Consider the following 22,817-nt stretch of genomic DNA (forward strand, 5'->3'; position numbering starts at 1 on the left):
TTGTAGGCCCACTTCAGATACTGGACAGCCACAATAAGGTCTCCTCAGAGCCTTCTCTTCTCCAAACTGAACAACCCCAACTCTCTCAGGAGTGGTTCTCCAGCCCTCTGACCATCCTCATGGCCCTTCTCTGGACACACTCAAGCACATCCATATCTTTCTTGTAACAGGGGTTCCAGAACTGGAGGCAATACTCCAGGTGGGGTCTCACAAGAGTGGTGTAGAAGGGGAGAATCATCTCCATCGACCTGCTGGCTATGGTTCTCTTGATGCAGCCCAGGATATGTTTGGCTTTCTGGGCTGCAATTGCATACTGGCAGCTCATGTTGAGCTTCTCATCCACCAACACTCCCAGGTCCTTTTCTTCAGGGCTGCTCTCAAGCCATTCACTGCCCAGCCTATATTGGTGCCTGGGATTGCCCCGACCCAGATGTAGGACCCTGCACTTGGTCTTGGTGATCCTCATGAGGTTGGCATGGGGCAACGACTCCAGCCTGTCTGGATGCCATCCCTTCCCTCCAGCGTGTCTGCTGTACCACACAGCTTGGTGTCATCAGCAAACTTGCTGAGGGTGCACTCAATGCCACTGTCCATGGCACCAATGAAGATACTAAACAAGGCTGGTCCCAGTACTGATCCTTGAGGGACTCCACTTGTCACAGGCCTCTACCTGGACTTGGACCCATTGACAGCCACTCTTTGGGTCCAGTCATCAAGCCAGTTCTTTATCCACCCAGTGGTTCATCCATCAAACCAGCTTGGAGACCAGGATGTCATGTGGGACAGTGAGAAAGGTGTTGTCCAGGTCCAGATAAATTACGTCAGCTGCTCTTCTGTTGTCTATTGATGTTGTGACTCTGTCATAGAAGGCCACCAGGTTTGTAAGGCATGATTTTCCCTTGGTGAAGCTGTGTTGATTGTACCAAATCACCTCCTTGTTATTCTTCTGCCTCAGCAGTGATCTAGAGAATAACATATGATTATGTATTACTATTTTATACTTTTCTGTCAACCATGAAAATATCCTTAAAATAGAATTTAAAATAGAACTAAAACTAGAAGAGTAATGAGTTCAAAGGCATCATGGAAGGAATGCATTCTCCCTCTGTTCAAGTTATAAACTCTGTCAGCCATAAATTTGAAGCACGCACAGCAAGAAGCAACCATGCCTGGGAGAAGTGACAGGGAGAAGTTATGGATTGTGCTGTACCCTGAGGATGAGGCAAAGCCAGGCTGTCTGCCACTGCCCTGGCTGAGCTGACATGGCCACAGCACACAGAGACGAAACAACCTGTAAAATCACTTAGATGCATCTCGGGGCAAATAGCTGCTTCCCAGAGGCTGGGTCTCTTGCCTCAGTCTCTGCAGGAGCAGCTGAATGCTTCTGTGCCTCTCCAATTACCATTTAATGAAATCATCACCAGCTGCCTTTGCTGTTGTGTGGTGCCTTTGGCCTCTCCTCCTGCTTAGGAGAGATTGGGGTTTAGAGGGCAGCTCCACCTGGCAGCATCACATGCCCTTTTCTAGTGCAGCACCTTAGATGACTGTCTACCTTTCCTAAACTCCAGGCATTGGTCCAGTTCTCTTCCCCTCAGTCTGGTGAATCTGTACACTACAGCAGGAGGGTTTCTTCTGAGTCCTTCAGTCAGGTAGTCCTGGAGGCTGAGAGCAGGGGAGGTGAGCATTGCCACCATTGCCTGTGCTCTCTCAGAGCTTTTGTGCCCAGCTCACCCTACTCAGACATGTCTGCACGATTAGCAGTTGCTGTTGAACTCTTTTTCAAGGTCAAAGAAGAAATAAATGGTGTAATGCTTTAAAGGTAAATGATTGCATGTGTAGTAGAATTAGCACTTCCTCATCTGTGCTGCCAGAGTTAAACTGGTGAAATGATGTGTGCTGTCATTTAACGAAGTGCATGGCTGCTATGTAAAGGTTTTAATGACTTTCTTTGTCTGTCTGCTTAGGAACACCATGTGTCTGGCAAAATTTTGAGAAGGCTCAAGGCGTTAAAGAAAGCTCAGCTAAATAAAGGAGGGTTAACGTGACATGCAGTTACTTAATCCTGTATTGTCCTGCCATGTGACTGCAGGGACACTGAGGTGCAGTGTTTCTTTTGCCTTGCGCACAGATTATTCTTTTCCTATCATCTTCCAGGATCAGTTGCTTCGTTAAATTTGCCACGAGGAGGAAACAGACAAGCAATTAACTTTTTACAGCAAGGCTTCAAGGCATAGTGACATTTGCAAGGCACAGTGACAAACTCACAGGCTGAAGAATGAATCAAAGGCAAAGCCTACATTCAGCTCTTGAACTGGTACCAGAATCAAGGAGAACTATGCTTTTAAGGTCAGGTATTCAAAAGTATCGGGAAGCATCTGGGTTTATTGAGTAGTTAATCAACTGTTTGTTTAACCTTTATCTGTCAAGTTAGTTTTCAAAGCAGCAAGCTAAAGCCTGAAAATTTACATGAAATGTTTTGCATGTGTCAAACGTACTGCATAGACGGTGAGCGACCTGCCACTTTCTTGCAAATCTTACAGTTTTAATTGCAAAGCCTCTTTTACCTTGTAGATGAAGTTCCTGACACAGTAAATCTGTTAGTGAGAGATGGCTGTAAACAGCTTCCGGTTTTACCTCTGATTATGAACAGAACTGCAATATGTAGATGTGCCTGATTTGGGCTTGAAGTAATTTCCAAACTAATCCGTGGACTTTAAGTCATCTGCTTGTTTTGCTAAGTTTGTCTCAGTATTTGTTATATGCAGGACTGCATATTCATACAGAATTATTTCCTTGAAACTCCTTATTGGGACATCTTGCTAAATGGGGAAGTGATTACCCTATAGACTATGACAACAGGATATGTGAATGGAGGAGGTCTTGGAAAACAGCGCTATTCCAGATGGCATCGTGAGGACAGTGGAGATGATGATGGGCACCCAGAGTGCTATGGAGGAGATGAAGAGAGCAGGCAGCACAGGCTGAGCCCATTTGAGAAACTAATGCAGGATATGTCCCAGAATGAAAAAGTGGTGAAAGAATTAACCCTTGGAAAGAGAATTGGCTTCTATCGAGTCAAAGGAGAAATAGGAAGTGGGAATTTCTCACAGGTGAAGCTTGGAATTCATTCCCTAACCAAAGGTAGGCACTGATATGTGGGTCACCTGTGTGATGTGTGTCTTAGTTCTGTATGAATACAAATCGTTCTCTAAGGGAAGCAAAATGCTGTCTGAATCTTGAATACACATAGAGTATGCATGTGTCTTTTGGGTGCTGTTGAGTGAATCTATAGGCAAGGTCACAGATAAATGCTTAGGTTTGGATTAGGCTTTAAAGACTTTAAACCAGAAACATAGTCTCTAGACAGCAGCTATTAAAAGAAAAGTTTCTGCCTGCACTTTCTGGTGTTAACATGTCTCATTTCTGTGAATCAAACACTTTTTGAAACATGGTGGTGTGCCTCCCCTCCTACAACTCATCCTGTCCACTTGCCTTCTTCTCTACCCTTGCTCACAAACTTCAGGGCTATACATGGTGAACCCCCGAGCAGCCACTCCTGCCCTCAGCCAAAGTTAGCAAGGCTTGCTTTGTTTCATCACAAACAGATGAAGCTTTTACTTCATTACAGTAATTTTGGTGAGAAATGTTAATCCTGCTTTACTGACTCATTTACAGGTGGTTCATTACTGTAGAAAGCTGGTACAGAGCTTTAGGTGTGATCTGAGCAGGTGCAGGGAACTCAGTTCTAGTACAGCCAAACTGGGATTTGTGTTGAATTGTCAGTTACTTTTTTTTTTTTTAAGTACAGAAAGGCACCATATATGCTGCTTCTAGGAAAAATAGAAAGGATAAGTAACTACAGCTAATACTTCAGTTAACTAAGAACTTGTCTTCCTCTGTCCTGTTTCTTTGCCTCTGGGTAGCTGACAATACTAGAAACTGTTCCTATTTTCCTGCAGGGATTAATAGATTTCCCTGCATCTTTGTACACTAGTATCTTGATGTTTTTTTCTCATAGTCTTTCCTTTCCAATTTGATTGACTCTCCTTGACTCCATTATCTTAGAGGAGACAATGAGATACCTGTCAGAGCCTTCATGCCATATGTAGTATTTTTTCTAACCGCCTCTTTCAGCTCAGACTACAGAAGTGTGAAAACTCACATTTATCCCTCATGGGCAGCAGTTGTTGCACTGGGAATTAAAGTAGGGAAATGATGGTATTTATTTTTTCCAAATTCAAGCCTGCATAGGACTAGAGGTTGCTTTAACTGGATATGGAAGTTTTTGGATTTGCTTGTTTCAGAAAAGCACTGTCCTACTTAAGCCCAGAGCAAGCTATTTCCTCTTCTCTTCTGTTATATCTTTTCTTCCAGAGAAAGCTGCCTTGTGTTTACTGTTGGAGGAAATTCTGCTCCTATACTTGGCAACAGAAAGAACGCCAATGAAAGGAAGTTATACACTTGATCTGAATGAACTTTTTGCCTGTCAAACTTAAGAGACAGGTTGCTTTAGCATGTGAACAGAGCTGACTGATTGAAATTTTTTTAACTCCAGTGAGAACAGTAAGCTTGGACAAACTAAATACCAAAATATTTTCTTTTTCCTTGAAAAGGTTCTTTTTCCATCAGAAATCTCTCAAATTTATTTTTGGTTTGTTTTAGTAGGGTTTTTTTTGTTGTTGTTAGAATATACACTGGACAAGGAGATAAATTCTCAGTACTAAGTGTGCAACTGTCATGAGGGAGGAAGGATGAAAGACAAGCATTTTCTGACTCATCTCTGCCTGTGAGCTTACCTGTCCTCATAAAATACAGTATGTGGATAGGAGAATAGGAACATGCATTCATGCATACAGACACACACCCCCACCCACAAAGACAATTCTGTTCACGTCACTGTGTTGGTAATGATGTTCCTGTCAAGTTCTAATGAGCCCAAGTTCAGGGGGGTTACTGATTGCATATGTACAAAGGCTTCATTATTAATGCTGTTTGGGCCCTTGTGGAAGGGACAGGCGTATGTGTGAGGCAGCTGCTCAGATCTTCAGTTCTTGCATAGTGTTAATTTCTAAGTATGGTCTTTCTCCTTACCTTTTGTCACCGTATATTAAAAAAGGAAACAACTTTATTCTTTGCTGAGTTTCTGTAACAATTACGTCTGTGCAGTGTTTGGCAAACATCATGATCTGTCACAGCAGGATACATGAAAAAAGTTTTCTAGAGGGAGAGAGGCAAAAACTGCTGGCTCATACAGGATGAAGAACCTTGTTTCTTTCACAAGGACTGTCTTCATTGCCTAGAGGCAATCTTTGGTGTTAGCTGTGTATTGGGTTATTGAGGAGCATTGCCTGAATTCATTAACCTGAATTTTGGCAGAGATTTCCTGTGGAGTTTTTCTTGCTAAGGACTGTTAGGTTTCTAAGCTCTGGGCTACCTTTATTTTACTTACCTTCCAACTGTAGAGAGGCAGTTCAAAATGTACAGCTAGTGAAAAAACAGTCTAATGTGAAACAACCACTACAAAAGTCTGCTGCTTGTTTTAAGCAATTTTAACTTTGTTCTATTTGTATTGTTTTCTGTTACCATCATAGCATATATCACTTCTTCCTGAAATTATTTCCTGATTCAATAATTCAACTAGCTCTTTTCAAACCTCAGCATACATCATGTGTCATCAATCAAAATCTCCTGCTACTCAGTTTCAGTATTTTGGTAAATAAGATGCCTGCTAAAAATGCTCTAAAGCAAAGAAACAAAAGTTCGGCACTGCTGCCATGCTAGAGTTATACAGGATTTGTAACCCAAGTTTTTTTTGTTTGTTGGTTTTTTAGAAGTAGAGGGGAACAAGTGTTTAAAAAAGGAGGGTGCCTGGGTTTTTTGACGTTAGGTGAGATGGTTTTCTTTGCATATAATTCATATGCAACTGCAATGATGTACATATAAAGGAGCTCAGTCCTGATTTATATTGGTGTGTGAACAGGATCAGGTTCCAAATCTTGTTTGTTTTTCTTTTTCCCTTCATTTTCTTTTAAAGCTCTGCAGAAAAAAATAACCAGAAAAAAAAAAAGCAATTTCCATCAAAAGGAAAAAGGAAGGAATTTAACTGAGTTGGTTTTTTTTAAAGCCTAAATACCCACAACTTTTATAAACCAAGATGTAATGATGCAGTTGTGTAGTTCAGATTGCAAGAATTGTTATACTTGTGGCATGTAAGCATTTAGTTGTGTGAATGTTGCCCACTGCCAGCTGATGCTCTTTGATCTTGGTTTAGGTGATCAGTTACCAATGTGACAAAGGTCACATTTTTCACCCCTAGGTCAGCAGTCAGAGTTCTGCCAGGATCAGTGTTATATGCTGTTTCCATTTGATAGCTGCATTTCCTCCTGATTCACCACACCACACAGGCAGGAGTAGGTACCCACTGTCCTAAGGGACTCACTAGAAAGCATGGAACAGGTTGGAGAGAAGCAGTGTGGGAAGATTGCCCTATGCCAGCATGGGCTTCTTCTGGAAACAAGCACATCAAAGGAAGTTCAGTATGCTTAACAAGATTCACATTTGCTTAGAGTACCTGCTGCACTTCAGTAGGGAGATCAATTTATGCATGTGTGTTACTAGGAAAAGTAAAGATACTGAACATGGAGTTTTCCTCATCCGTATAGACCTAAGCATATATATCCTTAACTCTTCATTTAGATACACTGAAATACTTACAAGTGAAGTGTAGAACATTAAGTAAGAACATTTTTAATGCTTTTATACCAGAACAGATGGACACAAGTATTACCCTTTTCACTTGTCTCTTAAAGCAGCAAGTAAAAAAATACTAACTTTAAAATTTGCTCTTATGTACTAGAAATAAAAGTGAAGCTTTTTCCTGAAAGGGTCAATAAAAGCGTTAAGAAATCTGTAAATATCTTAAACATTTTAAGGGGGGGACAATTTTTTTAGGAAAAAAAAAACCAAAAACAAAACAAACCAACCCCTTCTTCCCAAGAATAAGGGAAGGGAATAAGGGAAGGGTTTTTATTGTCCTGATCCAGTTTAACGTTGCTGTCCTGACAAGTTATACAAAGGTACTTTAAACCTATTTTAACCAGACTAATCCTTCAAATGCCAGCTGTATTCAATACAGTGAAAAGCTGTAACCTACCAATTGATACAGAAACATAAGGGGAATTGTGACTGACCTATTATTCATACTGCTGTGAGCTACCCTGCTGGTGCAGTGCCACTGCAGATACGTGTTTTGTAAGCCTTGGTGTCACAGTGAATGCACTACAGAAAAACTTAACAGCAGCTTTGCATTAGTAGCACAGCATTAAGACGGCTAGATTTGCTGCTGTACAGGATCCCTGCAACTTACTTCACTGTTTATTTTCCCCTTCCTCAAAATGAAACCTATGTTTAATGTGGATTTATACCCTATTATGGCATACAGACATAAAATTTTTCCTGTATTCTGTACGGCACAATGAACTACCCATAAGTGGGCATGATGGAAAAAGTGGTACAGCAATTCTGAGGGAGGCAAACCTTTATAACGTTGATTTTGGTAACTGAGTATTTGTGGGGTATGGGATAACAAGAGGGAAGAGTTCTGTAAGTCACACCAATTTTAAAACACCCCTGCACTATGAACTTGTGGAACTAGCCAGAGCTTGTAAATTACCCGCAGGTTTTTCTGTCTGTTCTGAAACAAAGCATTTAAATTTGACACCTCCATTACTCACAGGCACCAGGCTCTCGCCTAGCTCACTTCAAAAACAAAGGCAGCAATAAAAGAGGAAGCAGGCTTTCTTTGCCAGTATTACACACTGAGAGCAGATGCTGTAACTGTGGCCATCAGACATGTATTAGCCTGACAGCAGATGATTTGATTAGCACTTGCAGTACTCTACCAGCCTTTAGCAACCTCAGCAGTGAGTAGAATGTCAGAGACAGAAAGGTGCATGAGTGTGTGTGAAAGGCTGCAGGGCTTTGCAGCCTCTGTAGCTTAGCTTATGCTCATCAGAGGTGAAATTTTACCATGCTTCTATAATCAGGCAGTGTTGTAAGTAAATAGTATTACCACTTGTAGCTATTGCATTCACAACATGGAAAAGCATTTTTCTTTTCAGAGAAAGTTGCAATTAAAATTTTGGATAAGGCAAAGCTGGACCGGAAGACTCAACGTTTGCTATCTTGTGAGATATCCAGCATGGAAAAACTGCATCACCCAAATATCATCAGACTATATGAAGTGATGGAGACATTCTCAAAACTGTATCTGGTGATGGAGTACGCAGGTGGTGGGGAGCTCTTCACCAAAATCAGTACAGAAGGGAAGATGCTAGAAACAGAGTGTAAAATAATCTTCTCCCAGATTGTGTCTGCTGTGAAGCACATGGTAAGTCACACTTCTTCCATAGGCATCTTGCCCCTCACTACCCTAGTAAATTTTGCCAGTTTATCTCTTGGTTTTTCAACTAGAATGTTTACTGTTTACCAAGATTTCAAGCCCATATTTCTGGAGCAAAAAGGATAGAGATGAGCTGTATTAACTTGCTCCTCCACTTGCTGTCTCTCTGTGGACAGCTTTTGGGAGATTAAACTGGGAACACCTGGGTGGGTGGAACCATCCCATTAGCAACAGCATTCTCCTGTCTGCTCTAAGTTGCTGTGGGCACGAACTTGCAAAGTTCCATTTCTTTCTCCCAGCTATTTCAAAACATAGGATCAATCACTCTTTCACTAGAAGAAAGTTTTCCAGAGGACACTTCCAGGCATGTTAGGTGTTGCAAACATACATTTTGCTAAGAAATGAATGTGGGAGACTGGCACTTGAGACAGTTAATTCCTGGTGCTTGCTTTGGCACCACTCTGTAAAGTTAACACTCAACAAGTCATTTCCCCTTGCCTAGTCTCCCAATACTGCAACTGGATTTAGGATGATGTTATTTGTGTACAGCTCAAAGCAGCTTATAAAGGCAAACAAGGAGCAATCAACTATTGCAGGAGATCTTCTGAACCTTGCATAGTAACTACTCTTAAGTTACTTAAGATACTCAAAGAACTGCATAAAACCACCAAAGACTGCTCTGCAAGTAAAAGCAGTGTTTGGTACAAGTTGGCTCAGGGTGCTCTCTTGTGGCTCACATGCACCTCACAACTTCAGGCAAAATCAAAAGCAAGAATGTTCCCAGGCTGGAGATCTAGATACCATGTTACAGACTGCTCATGACATACATAAGCAGTATGCATGTTTAATGTAATTTGACAATATGATTGCATGTCCTGTAAGTGATGGATTAGCTTCAGTATCTTTTCCATTGAACAGCTAACTCTACAGCCCCTGGAACTTATTTTGCATTTTAAGATTGCATCTATTTCTTATCATTAAGCCCAAGCTACCCAGTTGGCCAAACTCTTCACCTATACACATGGACGACTAAAACCATTTTATTGCTAAGCCACCAGACCCAGGCTTCTTAAATCCCACCTCACTGTTGCCAGCCCACAACTAGGATAGGAGATCCCTACCTGTTACTGCTCTCAGTTTAAAAGTCTTAGAATGCTGAAATAACTTCCTTACTGCCCCAGATCCTTCACCTTGTTACTTCAAAGGGTGGGGCAGAGTGTGCTTAAATGCATCTGTTCCTCCTAGTTATTTCAAAGATGAAGCCAAACTCTTACCTATTCAAGACACTTATATTGCCACTAAGCAGAGCAAATTCAGGTTTGAGTCCTTGGCTACTACTGCCACTTCCAAGTTAAAAAACCAAAGTACAAGTTACATCATTATGTATTAATGTCAGATTTTTAAAACTAGAAAACACCGCTAAACTTGGCATCCTGCAACAACATGAAATACCGCAAAGCACAACTCTGTGGCCCTCCTCACCTGCCACCACCAATTCCCCGTAGGACATTAGATGGTAAAAGTGCAGCAACTCTCCTATCTGTGATTACATTCAGTTGGTGAACTTAATCCTTTCACTTCCAAAGTCCACAAGCTAACAATATATACAAAAAAGGAATTAAGTTAAAAAGAAACTATTTATTACTTACATCATTACAGAAATGTAGTAACTGCAAAAGCAAGTGTTCTGAACCCTGAAAAAGCACAGGAAGGTATCCAGTCTTGTAGGATTAGCCATGATGCCGTCACAAATCTACTTCATGAAAACAGTTGGCATTTGTTAACAAGTTGAGACTGCTACTCTTAGAAGAAAAAAAAAAAAACAGCATCCTTCTTCCCATCTCCATTCTTTTTGTATCAGTAAAGAATTAAGTGAAATTTGGTTGACTAATTTTCATTGCAATGCTTATTTCTGACTTTGTCCAAAACAACTCCCTTTCTTCTCTGTGGTAATTAACTGATAAAGATAAGTCACTTGAGAATTCTCCTGTGAACAAGTTAATACCGTATTTTCCTCTTGTTCTGCAGCATGAGAATAATATAATTCACCGAGACTTGAAAGCAGAAAATGTCTTCTATACCAGTAACACCTGTGTTAAGGTGGGAGACTTTGGGTTCAGCACAGTAAGTAGAAGAGATGAAACTTTAAATACTTTCTGTGGCTCTCCTCCTTATGCTGCCCCTGAACTCTTCAGAGATGAAAACTATGTTGGCATTTATGTAGACATCTGGGCACTGGGAATCCTGCTATACTTTATGACAACGGGGATCATGCCATTTCGGGCAGATACAGTAGCCAAATTGAAAAAGTGCATTCTTGAAGGAACATACAGTTTGCCTTCCTGCCTCTCAGAAACTTGCCAGAAACTGATAAAAGGAGTCCTTCAGCCTGTACCAACTGACCGATACTCTGTCAAACTCATCATGAACAGTGAGTGGATGCAAGGAATACAGTACCCCAGACCTTTACAGCCATTTAAATTGGATCCAAACTATTTATCAGAGGTCAGTACACTCAAAGAGGAAGAAATGGAAGTGAAAAATATTCTGGAAGATCTGGGAATCACAGAAGAGCACATTCAAAATAACCAGGGAAGAAATGCACGCAGCTCAGTAACAGGGATCTACAGAATTGTTTTGCACAGAGTACAGAAAAGAAGGGCACTTGAATGTGTTCCTATCATGTCCCATCCAGAACCCAAAGAACAAGAACTGAGAAGAATCCGTTTGTACAGTGGGATGAAGCACACATCCAAGCTGTGTTCTGTTTTGTAAGTGGCACTGCAGGCTTTATGCTCAGCACAGAGTTTTATTCACCTTTCACAGGTTCTAGTGTTACATGTTTTGTAATTTTTGAATAAACCAAGAATGCCACACCTCCCTTGCATGTCTCAAGTCAGAGGGAAGTACTCAAATAGAGAGCTCTAATGCATTTGTTTGTCCTTTGCTCTAGAGACACGGTAGAGGCAATGCAAAAACCTCAGTAAGTGGAACAGGTAAGGGATCATCAGCCTCTCTTACAAAAAAAAAAAAACCAAACACAACAACAAAAACCCACCAGCAATGCTGTTTATCCCAGTTCCCAATTTGTCACAATTCAGAAAAGCAAGTTAGGGTATGATGCTTTAACCCTATACGTGTGGCTGATGGTTCCTAAAGCATAACATTATGCTACTACCTACTATCCTTCCTTCACCTTCCATTAATTGCATGATTCTGACAGTCTACAAGTGCTTGCATGTCAATTAAAAAAAAATATTTAAACATACTCCAAAACCTATGTAGTTTTAAACTGTTTCTTTAGTACTAGGTATTACTAAGCTGAATACAACCAATAACAAAATCCATGTATACACTGAGAATTACTGGCTCATACTGACTCGTGCCTTACACCTCTGGCAAAGGCTGGCAGAAAGGCTTGGCCACTGCAAGTTAAAAGCTGGATAGTCTGACAGCTCCAGTTGTTCCAAGTATCACCAAGATATAGATGCTCCAAATTTTCAGCCTTAATGGCTTATTTTATACTTTAACCTTCCAACACCATCAGCTCCAATGAAACAGCAGAAAAGTGCTGTAGCTGTCCTTCTCTGAACAAGCATGGCTGACATGCCTAAGCCAAGAGGTAAAAGCCTGTATGGCTTTAGTTAAGGCAAGCATACCAATAAAAAGTTGAGAGGTACAGCTGGTGCTTTCAAATTTACAGGCAGGATGCCTTATCTACTAAGATGTTTAATGAGATGATCAGCTAGCTGACTTCAAAAGGAGTAATTAATGTATAGGAGCAGCAGAGTGACTCTGGACTGAGGCTCATGTAAGTATGAAACAAGAACCAACCCCCCTTCTTTTTTCTATATGGGGGTAAAACAATATAGTCTTTCACAAGACAGTAATAAAGATGAATTGTGTTTCATAAACTAGAAATTCATTCCTCCACTATATATATTTAAACTGCCTTGAAACACAGCCCTGAAATAATGCACTTGCACCAGCTGTTTATCCAGATTATCTTCCACATTTTGTAAGGGGATGATATTAAGAATAAAGATTCAGAGGGTCCACACAGCTTGTGAACCCACAACTTTGGGTTTCCTTTTTATTTCCTGTTGAAGAAAGCACAAAAAAGCATCCTAAAGACTCAACAAGTCAGCACTACTCCAACAGGTTTGAAATATCTCCACCTTTATTTTAATGAAGGATCAGCCTCATGGACTGTGAGGTCCCTGTAGTTAACTTTGTGCCAGTAGCTCACTTCTTGGCTAGTCCACTGCCAGCAACGGACTTCGTTCCATAGCAATTTGTTTTTCTGGTGCCAAGGTGAGTTTTCATGAGAGCAACCTATACCGAACTTGCAAACACACTATCATGCATCATTGTGCCATCATTTTCAGAAGAGGAAACAGATTAGTATTAATCAGTTTATAATAACCAACTATTTTACGAAGGCTTAACTGTACAAATACAGCAAGTTATCAAATCCTAGTGAGTTACAGGTAATACAAACACTTCATTACACACACCAAAAATTGTAATTTAACAGACAAATAATTTCCCCTACTTTATATTAGATAATGTAGCTTTTAAGAATTAGCAAAGAAATAAATTCAACAAAATTTCATTCTGTACATTAGCTCAGTTTAAGTATATATTACAAGCTTACAAGGCTCATGTCAAAGTTCATATCTAATCTGGCTTCAAAAAAGTCTACCAGAAAGGAATCCCCATTAGTATTATGTGTCTATTACTTGCAAAACACATAGCTTATAGCTTGCATGTTGGGAAAAAAAAAATACCCGCTCCTATAGCATTACCCATAGTGAGGAGGACTTCAAAGTACAAAGCCAAATTTTGCGTTAGAAATAGTCTTTCAGAAATGTATAAAGAATAGTGAGGTGTCAGAGCTCCAGATAAAGTCTTCTTCCTCCCTTTGTTTGCCAATTAGAACCAGAACCATCTAGAAGTTTTACTTGAAAATTCTGCTGCCTTAGGTGCTTCTACTACACAATCTAGAAAGGTGTCAAATCAGTGAACCCATTTCTTTAACAGTTACTACCTCCCTTTTTTGTTTTTCCCTTTTTCCTCCCTGGCTGCTGTAATCTATAACGCAGGTGTACAACATGCAAATATGGACGTTGGAACACATTAAGTACTAACTATCAGTGGGCTTGGAAGAGTTTCTTGGAAGAACATCCCCTGCCAGTCTAGTTGTTCTTGATCCAGTTGTTTTGACAGGGCAGAGAGAGAGTGTGTTGCAGCAAATACTACATGTTTTTGTACCTTCGAAACAGTGGGGTGATGGGAAGTCAACTGGGAGAAGAACGGGAAGGTGAGAGAGGGTAAGAGAAGTGCAGTAATCAGATGACTGACTGCTTACTGTCAAGGCACTGAGAACCCCAACATTAAAAGCTTGAACTGTTTTGCCACAGACTCTAGTACAAGTAGAAGTTAACAGTATAGGTTTCAAGTCATTTTATATGAAAGAGCAAGCAGATTTTTTCCCACCTCCGTACAAAGACCTTGAAATACAGCTACTACTTAGCAATTAAAAAAATTCAGACATGTTAAGAGATCCAACATAGCCCCTGGCAAGTCCCTCCATTTCCAGTATATTCATGATTTTCGTGATCCAAAATGCTGTAAATATCAGCACACTATATTGTGACAATTTTTTTCAAAGAGCTTGAACATTTTTCCCCATGCTCCAATGAGTTATTACTATACACTGAAACTTCAACACTACTGTGACCAATTTCTTTCTCTCAATCTGCCCTTACATCTTGTTCCATTCCCCACCTCACAGAGGTATCTTAATGCTCCCCATTGGAAATGGCAACAGTAACGCCTTCAGATTCGGTTGTTGGAGGGATTCTTGGCACTTTCTTAGCAGGGCTTGGGATGTGCTAAGAAGAAGGGAAAAACAACATTAAATACAGTTTTCTCACTCACAGACTTTCATAATTCCTGGCTAGTCAGCATCTCAACATTCATGCTACACTGAACAGCTTGGTCTTAAATCAGTCACATCAGTCATGCTTCATGCAAACTGCTTATGTGGAAAGAGCCAGTTTGTTCTTGTTTCGTTCTTCTGTAGTTTCATTATTGTTATGATGAAATGTACTTTTTTCAATCCCAGGCTGCAGTTTTTACTTCTGACTTGTATGTGACATACATTAACAAAGAATTTAATGTAACTTGTTAAACCACCTCCTTTCAACATACATGCACGTACCAAGACAAACAAAAACCGCTCCACCACGTATGTCAAACTTTAAAAGAGCGCTGAGCGTTCACCTCATGAACAACGCCTGGGTGGACAGCTTCAACTCCTGCCTCCAGAGGTCCATCACCCATGACTGGGCGCCGTGCATAAGTTCTCCTGTGTTTTTCATCCACACGCACGAGGTACCATGTTCCATCAAAGAGGTCTTCTACTGAGCACTGCGGAATATAGTTGGCTGTAAAAAAGCCATTAACACAGTTAGCTCCTGGTTCCTGCTAAGACCATTACAGAACACAAACCATCACAGTTTGGACACAGTAAGACAGAAACAAGCCTGCACTTTCATTTCAGCCACATGGGCCACCAAACACAAGCTACTCAGAAGTAGAAAGGCTTGGACATTTCCTTCATTCTACACTCTAATAATTTAAAGTCAGGTGAAATAAGCAATGAGTATCTTGTTGTAAGGCTAGAAATTATTTACATTTATGAAGGCCTTACCCAAATGATGCGTTTCCTGTCTAATCTTCATGTTTTCAGCAAAGACATCAGGTGCAATACATTTTCTTGAGTCAAGTCTTGCTTTGAGATCTGAAAGGCTGGCAGTTATTTTGTCCAATGCAGAACCTACAATACAAAACCCATTATGTAAGTAAGGTAGCACCAGTGCTGACAACTGCACACTGGTGCATTAACATTTCAAGCCTATTCAAAACACTTTGCATTGCAGAAACAAACATGTACAAATATTCCCAATTACTCAAAACATTAACAGTTTGATGAACAGTCCCTGAAGCTGAAATGTCTTCAGTTTAGCATTGTGCTGCAGGTTTACTTATGCAGGTGGGTAATGCCACAGAACTTCTAGACTAGAGCTGTGTAAGGAGTTAACATCTCTTCCTTTCACTCACCAGGAGTGGCATCCTGTGTAACTCTGATGGAATACAGTGTAGCAGCAAAACCAGAGCCATAGGAGAACACGCTGATTCTCTGTCCTGCAAGCTGCTCTGGGGAGTACCTGCAAATCAAGCAACTGTTTAATGGTAGAATTAAGCCAAGGTTCCGATTTTAAATAACTAGGAAGTGCAGTGAGTCAGCAAATTGTATGGCCTACAATACACGTTTAGCATGCTCTGTGCTTAAACGATTGTTAAAAACAGTTTCAAACACTTCTGCAATGTGGTGAGTTCCTAAACTGCCTATGCAAAACAGACCAAAGAAATGACCATAATATGATTATTTAGAAGTTTTCATTCTTAAGGGACATACAGCCTAAAATGAAACAACCACATCTTGGAGGGCAAATTCAGAATAATAATGGAAGGCAAATAATTAAACACTACTGGTTTGTAAAAGTCTGTCATTGCAAAAAATAAAAATTGAGTGCTAATTTAAATTTGGCTTTGCATTATAGTGAAATAAAGACACCATTTCTATTATCTACTGCAGTGATTTGGGTTTTCTTATGGGTGGGTTTTTTTGTTTTATGGAGACTTTGGGTGGAGTTTTGGGGTTTTTTCGGTTGGTTTTGTTTAAGTTTTTTGGGGGTTGGTTTGTTTGTGTTGTATTGGTTGGTTTGAGGGTTGGGGGAAGGGTTATGTGTGGGTTTTTTGGCACTGTTTTGGGGGGATTCTTGTGCCATTTTGTTTTGGGTTTTTTTTTGCTTGCATTGTTTTTTGGTTTTATTTTGGGTGTTTTGTGGGTTTAGTTTTTTGTTGTTTTTTTTTTTTTTTTTCAGAAGGGGGGACACCAGGGTGAGAAGACAGGTTTGGGTCGGAAACGATGCTACCTTACAAATAAGATCTTACTTTGGAAGGCAGCAAGTGGCTGTTTCAGATCAGCTTGGAACACAGATTTTGAATGTGCTTGTTGCTTAACTCATTAACTTTAGTGTTTTCTGCGTGCATAAACTTTCTCTTGAAGGCAATCTAGTAGGAAAAGGTTTCCCAGGTGATGCTTTTACAAAAGGCTTTCCTAAATAAAAACCTTTTATGACTTTACATACAGAAAGCTATGATTTTGTTCCCAATTTTATGCTTACTGTGCTAGAAGAGAGGCAAGGCAACCATAGACTGAAGGGGTATACATATTTCCATTCTGATTGGACACAAGTAACGAAGCTTTGGTTTTTTGATTGAAGAGTTCTGCACTAGCTTTCATAAAAGCTTTTTCCACATCTCTGTCAAAATACGTATCTTCAAGTTTTACATCCCTGTTGGCAAAAAAAGTAAAAACAGAAGGTAAACCCCACACTTTGGATCTGTAAGAACAGTAAGATTACGTGAACAAGGGAGACAGTAGCCATTCTCACCTGAAAGCTTCCAAACCACTGAAAACGCCCTTTGCTGTTTCTGGGTTCTGGTCACTGAGAAAGTCATTCAGCAAGAGTCTAGCCACAGACTTCTGTACCAGTTTACAGTAGGGAGAATGAAAGATCATGAATCCAAAGTCATTCAGGGTGAAACGTCTGTCTATGCCCTCTGGAAGTAGCAGAAATGTTGTTATGTTAGAATATATGCTTGGTGCACACTTCAACTATGAAAATAAAATAGGAGGTGGCAGGTCATGAGTCATCATAACATGCCATTAAACAAGAGAAGACCATAAGATTAACTATTGCTGGCAAGTTCATTTAGAATGCTGCTGCTAACTTCTATTTTAAAATTAGCTTCTTACTGATCTTTTGCATGAACATTTGCCGTTCTTCTCAAAGCACAGGGTTTAAGTTCAAGAAAACCTCCATATTTCTACCCATCATTTTGGCACAATAGGCTACTCCATTTAACTATCCAGTCTTCATACCTACACTTCTTAACAGAAGCCAGGCAATTACTAAACATTTACAGCAAAAAAACAAAAACAAAAACCCACAACCTGGGTTAATAAGTTAAGAGCCTGGGTTGAGGGGGTGAACATCACACTTTTTAGGCAACACCAAAATGCTATTGCTGACTATCAGGTACTTAGCCATATGAGTACAGAAATAAGACATTTCTTACAGGAGAAAGCAAACATTTGAATTGACTTGCAACACATGAACATGAATAAAGGGACACATACACTAGACTTTAGATTGGATGCTAGAACTTGAAAACACATTGTCAGTGCAATTTGCCAGACTCTGCAGTATCATCACATGACACTACGTACCCTTTTGCCACTGTGCTTGGATTTTATTCCGATAGACAGTATAGCAGCGATCCAATGCACTGAGGTAGCACTGAATGGAGAGCTTGCCATCAACTACAGGATATTCAGAGACCATATCTGGTTTGTAGAAGTCATATGCATGCTGCATGTGTGTTCCACGCAATCCTGGCAGACAGAAATTGACAAAAGTGGAAAATTACCTATTCAGCTGCTTTGAGTCAGTTTGAATGTATCCCTTAACACACATGGGGTAACAAGCAGTATTTGACCCCCACAGCACTTCAGGCCCTTTAGGGTAATGTTTCACACAGTTTTCCAATGCTTGTTAAGTGCAGTAGGACTGAGCATGACAAACTCAAGTAACAAATTCTTTTCATCATTTTTCCCTTGGTGGTAGAGTGCTGTGTTGTTCAGCTCTAGGCCACTCCTCCACCAATTTTCTTGGGAGAATCCTCCAAAGAAATAACAGATATGGGAATCTCTAGTTGTTCCTTGCCATCTCCTATACCAGGACTTGGAAAAGTCAGAACAAGTGGAGACAATTTCTGAATTTAGCTGCCACTAATCCAGCCCTCCAGCAATGCTTAAAAACTAGGGGACAGGATTCAGAATGGATCCACTAATTTGGCTGAACAGGATTCATTTTCTTACACGGGACTAACCTCTCTCAAAAATTAACGGAGCATTTGGACCAACCAGCATAGCAACAGCACCAGCTCCACCTGTTGGCCTGGCATTTCCAGATGCATACACAGCAATGTCTCCAGCAACAACAAGTGCATAGCGTCCTGTAAAAAAACCACAGAAATAATGAGAAATGAACAAGCCCCTGGGACTTTGTACTATCCACTAAAAATGGTTATTTTTAGGCATGGGTTATAGAGGATATGATCTCAAGATTAAGGGGCTCTCCAATCCAAATTTTTCTCCTGCATTTCAATTTCATGGCAGCCCACACCAAATTCTGAAATTTATAGAAGACCAGTGATTACTAGCCATGTCATTGTTTTCCACTGTAATTCAACTAGTGTCAAATGTCCAGAACATTTAAGGAAAAGACTTTGGAAGAGAAGAAGAGTTTACCCTCTGGTTTTCGTATGTTAAAAATAAACACCGTCATTTCAAGGATAATGGAAGAAAGTACTCTGAACTTACCATCCCAAGAACTGGATTCAATCCAATTAATAGCATTAAAGAGAGCAGCAGTGCCTCCATAGCATGCATTGGTGGTATCGATTCCTTCTACATCTGTATTGCCAGATTCCTCAAAAAGCTGCATCAAGACAGTCTTTACAGACTTTGATTTATCAATTATTGTCTCTGTTCCAACTTCTAATCTCCCAATACAATCATAGGAAAGGCCGTTCCTCTCCATGAGCTTCTGAACCACAGTCAAACAGAGAGAATTGATATCCTCCCGGTCAGAGCAGAACCCCATCCTGGACTGGCCTAGACCAATGGTGTATTTCCCAGCATCCACACCATCATACTTCTCCAGCTCTGTCTGGTCAACATACTGAGATGGAAAATATATTTCCAGTGCAACAATTCCCACATCTTTGGGCCAACAGGATTCAGCATTCACTGGAAGAGAGCCAGGCATTGTGGTAGATCTTTAAGGGAAAAAAAAAAAGAAAAAAGAAAGAAAGAAAACCAGAAAAAACAGTTTACATCCATTTCTGTAGATTTAGCATAAACTTCAGGTGCTCTACAAGGTCATTTGCAAAAGGTAAGGCTTTGCCTCCAGAAAGACATTAGCCTAAGCATAATGTAAGCATCATTGTAAGTCACAAAACATTTTATATTAAGAGAGTACTTTTCAGTGAGAACACAAATTTCATCCAAGGAGACGAACAGATATAGGCTAAGCCTGAATTGTTTCACTGAAGCAAAACACAGGCTTAGCAAGTGTGAAGCATCTGAGAAATTAGTTTTAATGTTTGTTCCTTATTCTACTTTTGCTTACACAAGAAATCTGTCTTACAAACCCAAGCTAAAAACATTGTATTTTTAAAAATTATTGCTAGCTGAGAGCTTAAGTTTACAATTTATCCTTACCAGGAAAACTCTGCCTTAAAACAGGCCAGGACTTCCCAAAACTGTTTTTAAACTAAGTGACACAAGTTACTCCATTTTGTTTGTACTTGCAGGAAAGAGACATTTTTGCTGTTAATTGTGAAGGGGTTCATATTTTTGTTTGGGATTTTTTTTTTTCGGATTTTGGGGTCTTTTTTAAGCATACTCGGTTTTGGCATTCTGTAACTCCTATGGCCAGGCCTGGAGGAATATTTCACAGTCTGAGATGAACACAGGGATTCTCCTCGATGGACCAGATTTTCTTATTTTAACCCTTTAACTGTCACTAGACCAGAGGATATGCTACATTCTAGGATCTACTGTATTTAATTACTTTAACCCTGGCCCCATTACCCAGGCAGGCACTACCTTTCTCCATTTTTGCTTGCATCGTCATAGAGCACTTGACCCTTTTATGCAGATGCAAGTACAGCATTACCCAACTTCTTCTGTAGCACCATGATGAGTTGTATAAAGGAAGAAAGCCTTTATCTGCAGAAATTACTTTACAGGATGTGCACTAGGACAAGTATGAGGAAAACATTAAAACTGTTTTCTGTTACAGCTACAGTATTATATAAAACCGCGTTGAAAACACATAGCTCGCCATTAATTTTTATTGGCGCTAATGAATTTTTAGCAATAGCTATACGTACCTAAAATGAATTACTGAAACGTGTAAACGGGAGAAACGGGCTATTTAAAGCTGCTTACCGACGTACTGCAGAACACCCGCGCTGTGAACCGCCACAATTTTAAGCAAAACAGCCGATTTCGCCTTGTGTACCCTGCCGCCACTCTGGGAGTCCGCTCAGGCAGACTGGCACTTGTCCGCCCTTAGCCCACCCCTGTCACGAAGCCCTTGGTCTCAGCCGATGGCCGGCCGGCTCCCCACTCACAGCCGGCCTCGCTGAGGGCACTAAGGGCACCTGGCTCCCTCCGCCAACGCCTCAAGGTTAACGGTGACCCGGCCGAGAAGACGGCCAGGATCTACCAGGGCGGCGTGGGGACCTTCTGCTGCATCCCACCCTCAGCCTGCGCCCACCAAAACCCAATCACTTCCCGCCCCGCCGCCCCACACGACCGCGACCCCGACCCCTACACGCTGCGGAACCCCATGGCCGGCTTCCTGCTCGGCAGACCGCGCATGCGCCGCAGCGTGCGGTCAGTGCGCAGGCGGGGGCGGCTCGCCCCGGCCCGGCCTGCCCACGGCGTGCGCAGGTAGCGCTGGGCAGCGATACGAGACGGGCGCTGCGGGGGCGTCTGCTCGGAGACGTAACAACGTTGTTGCCTTAACCTTGAACGACAAAGCCTTCCAGCACCACGGAGGGAAAAATTAAAAAAACCCAAACAAAACCATCCCACACCCAAAAAAAACCCCACCAAAACATAAAACCCGACAGCACTCAGGTTTTTTGGGTTTGTTGTTGGTATTTTTCGTTGTTTCCCGCACCATACCTGATAGTGTACTATGTATGTATGCACACACCCCATACCAAATTCACATCCCCTCTCAGCAGCACAACGAGCCAGCCAAGCACATCTCCTTCAGGCACAGAGCAGCACTGGGGGTTCATAACTTGCCCCAAGAGCTGCACTTTACCCCAAAATTGCAAGGAAAGAGGAGGATGCTCTCTGGCTCCCCTATGAAAGCACACATGGCAGTGAGAACAAGATCCCATGGCACCAAGCTTTAGGGCCCCTCACTACAAAAGCAACATTGAGGAGACAGAGTATCTCCAAAGAAGAGCAATAAAGCTGGTCAAGAGTACAGAGCACAAGTCTTATGAGAAGTGGCTGAGGGAACTGGGGTTGTTTGCCCTGGAGAAAAGGAAGCTGAGGGGAGACCTTACTGAGCTCTACAATTTCCTGGAAGGAAGCCCTAGTAAAGTGGGTGTCAGTTTCCCAAGTTGGTCTTGAGTTGAATCAGGTATGGTTTAGATTGGGTATCAGGAAAAATTGTTCTTCACTGAAAGGGTAGCCAAGCATTGGAACAGGCTGCCTAAGGAAGTGGCAGAGCCAACCACTCTGGAGGTTTTTAACTGGTGAATAGATGTAGTACTTAGGTACATGATTTAAAGGTGGACTTGGCATATCGAGAGATATGAGACTTAAGTTTCTTCAAACCCAAATGATCCCATGTTTCTACCAGTTGGTAACGGGACTTTGGGGTTCAGGTCTCTGTGGCACCAAACCCCTCACTTTCTTCAAAAGGCAAAAAAATAAATGCAGACCACTGCCAGCTCAGCAATATCTGGATGCCACCCCAAAGGCAAGCCTTATACCGACAGCAGAGCTCAGTTCTGCTCCAAGCGCCAGAAAACAAAGTTGGAGGCCACAAAGACTCTTAAAAGGCTCGATTTAAGTTACAAGTAGAATGCAATGCACATGGCTTGACCGTAACAGCAATAGAACAGTGGCTTTTAAACAGGGAGTGGATTATTAGGAAACTCAATATGCCAAGAGGACTTGCATTATTGGTGTGGGCTGAGGAAAGCATTTTGCTCTGTCCTTGCTCCTTACAGAACTCCAATCAGAACAGACAATTCATATTACTCACTATGGTTGTCTCATGAGAAAACTCTGCAGAAGACAAGTAAAGGGAGGCTCTTTCTAATATACTCTCATGACTCACCAAATATGCCACAGTGGCACACAGGGCTATTGAGCTGTGCTGCAATGAAAACCTCTGCTTTATAAGCTTGCTCTGACTACTGGAGGAAACTGGACATAGGACATCTAAAGTCAGTCAGTCATTACGGCAAATCTGTTTACTTAATGTAAAACAAAGGCTGTTAGCCTTTTGTCATCTTGGTCAAATCAACAAACACTCTATTACTGAGTCTTCACTGACGATGAAAACTTTCTCAAAAATACAAAAACTTTTAAAGACTAAGAACTCCAAATGCTTTAACTTAAAAAAAAAAAAAACCAAAACAGAAGCCTCCTTTCTTTGAGTCTCTTCAGGATTAT

The 22,817-nt window shown here is 41.1% G+C and overlaps 2 protein-coding genes across 3 annotated transcripts; one reads left to right on the forward strand and one right to left on the reverse strand.

Moving 5' to 3' along the window:
- The first annotated feature begins 2,849 nt into the window (after positions 1-2,849).
- NIM1K (NIM1 serine/threonine protein kinase) lies at positions 2,850-11,176 on the forward strand. The gene is made up of 3 exons (XM_054398111.1): positions 2,850-3,141; positions 8,121-8,389; positions 10,430-11,176. The coding sequence occupies exons 1-3, from the start codon at positions 2,850-2,852 to the stop codon at positions 11,174-11,176; spliced, it is 1,308 nt and encodes a 435-aa protein (XP_054254086.1).
- A 1,316-nt stretch (positions 11,177-12,492) lies between these two features.
- HMGCS1 (3-hydroxy-3-methylglutaryl-CoA synthase 1) lies at positions 12,493-20,966 on the reverse strand. 2 transcript variants are annotated; one of them, XM_054397318.1, is made up of 10 exons: positions 20,947-20,966; positions 18,924-19,381; positions 18,431-18,556; positions 17,769-17,933; positions 16,930-17,098; positions 16,660-16,830; positions 15,530-15,636; positions 15,120-15,245; positions 14,690-14,853; positions 12,493-14,298 (listed from the first exon to the last, which is right to left on the reverse strand). In XM_054397318.1, exons 1-10 carry the CDS (start codon positions 20,961-20,963, stop codon positions 14,206-14,208), a joined length of 1,596 nt encoding a protein of 531 aa, XP_054253293.1. In that variant the 5' UTR covers positions 20,964-20,966; the 3' UTR covers positions 12,493-14,205. The 2 variants fall into 2 exon arrangements, with proteins under 2 accessions (XP_054253293.1, XP_054253292.1); XM_054397317.1 differs by lacking the exon at positions 20,947-20,966 and adding an exon at positions 20,559-20,585.
- Between the last annotated feature and the right edge of the window lie 1,851 nt (positions 20,967-22,817).

This window comes from Indicator indicator, chromosome Z (genome assembly GCF_027791375.1).
Source record: "Indicator indicator isolate 239-I01 chromosome Z, UM_Iind_1.1, whole genome shotgun sequence".
Lineage (NCBI taxonomy): Eukaryota > Metazoa > Chordata > Aves > Piciformes > Indicatoridae > Indicator > Indicator indicator.

Excerpts from the sequence above, each read along its gene's own strand:
- NIM1K (XM_054398111.1), top strand. The coding sequence starts at position 2,850 with ATGACAACAGGATATGTGAATGGAGGAGGTCTTGGAAAACAGCGCTAT. Across the intron at positions 3,142-8,120 it reads AATTCATTCCCTAACCAAAG|AGAAAGTTGCAATTAAAATT; the intron begins GTAGGCACTGAT and ends TTTTCTTTTCAG. Across the intron at positions 8,390-10,429 it reads TGTCTGCTGTGAAGCACATG|CATGAGAATAATATAATTCA; the intron begins GTAAGTCACACT and ends CTTGTTCTGCAG.
- HMGCS1 (XM_054397318.1), bottom strand. Across the intron at positions 18,557-18,923 it reads TGAATCCAGTTCTTGGGATG|GACGCTATGCACTTGTTGTT; the intron begins GTAAGTTCAGAG and ends GTTTTTTTACAG. Across the intron at positions 16,831-16,929 it reads AGTGGTTTGGAAGCTTTCAG|GGATGTAAAACTTGAAGATA; the intron begins GTGAGAATGGCT and ends TTTTGCCAACAG.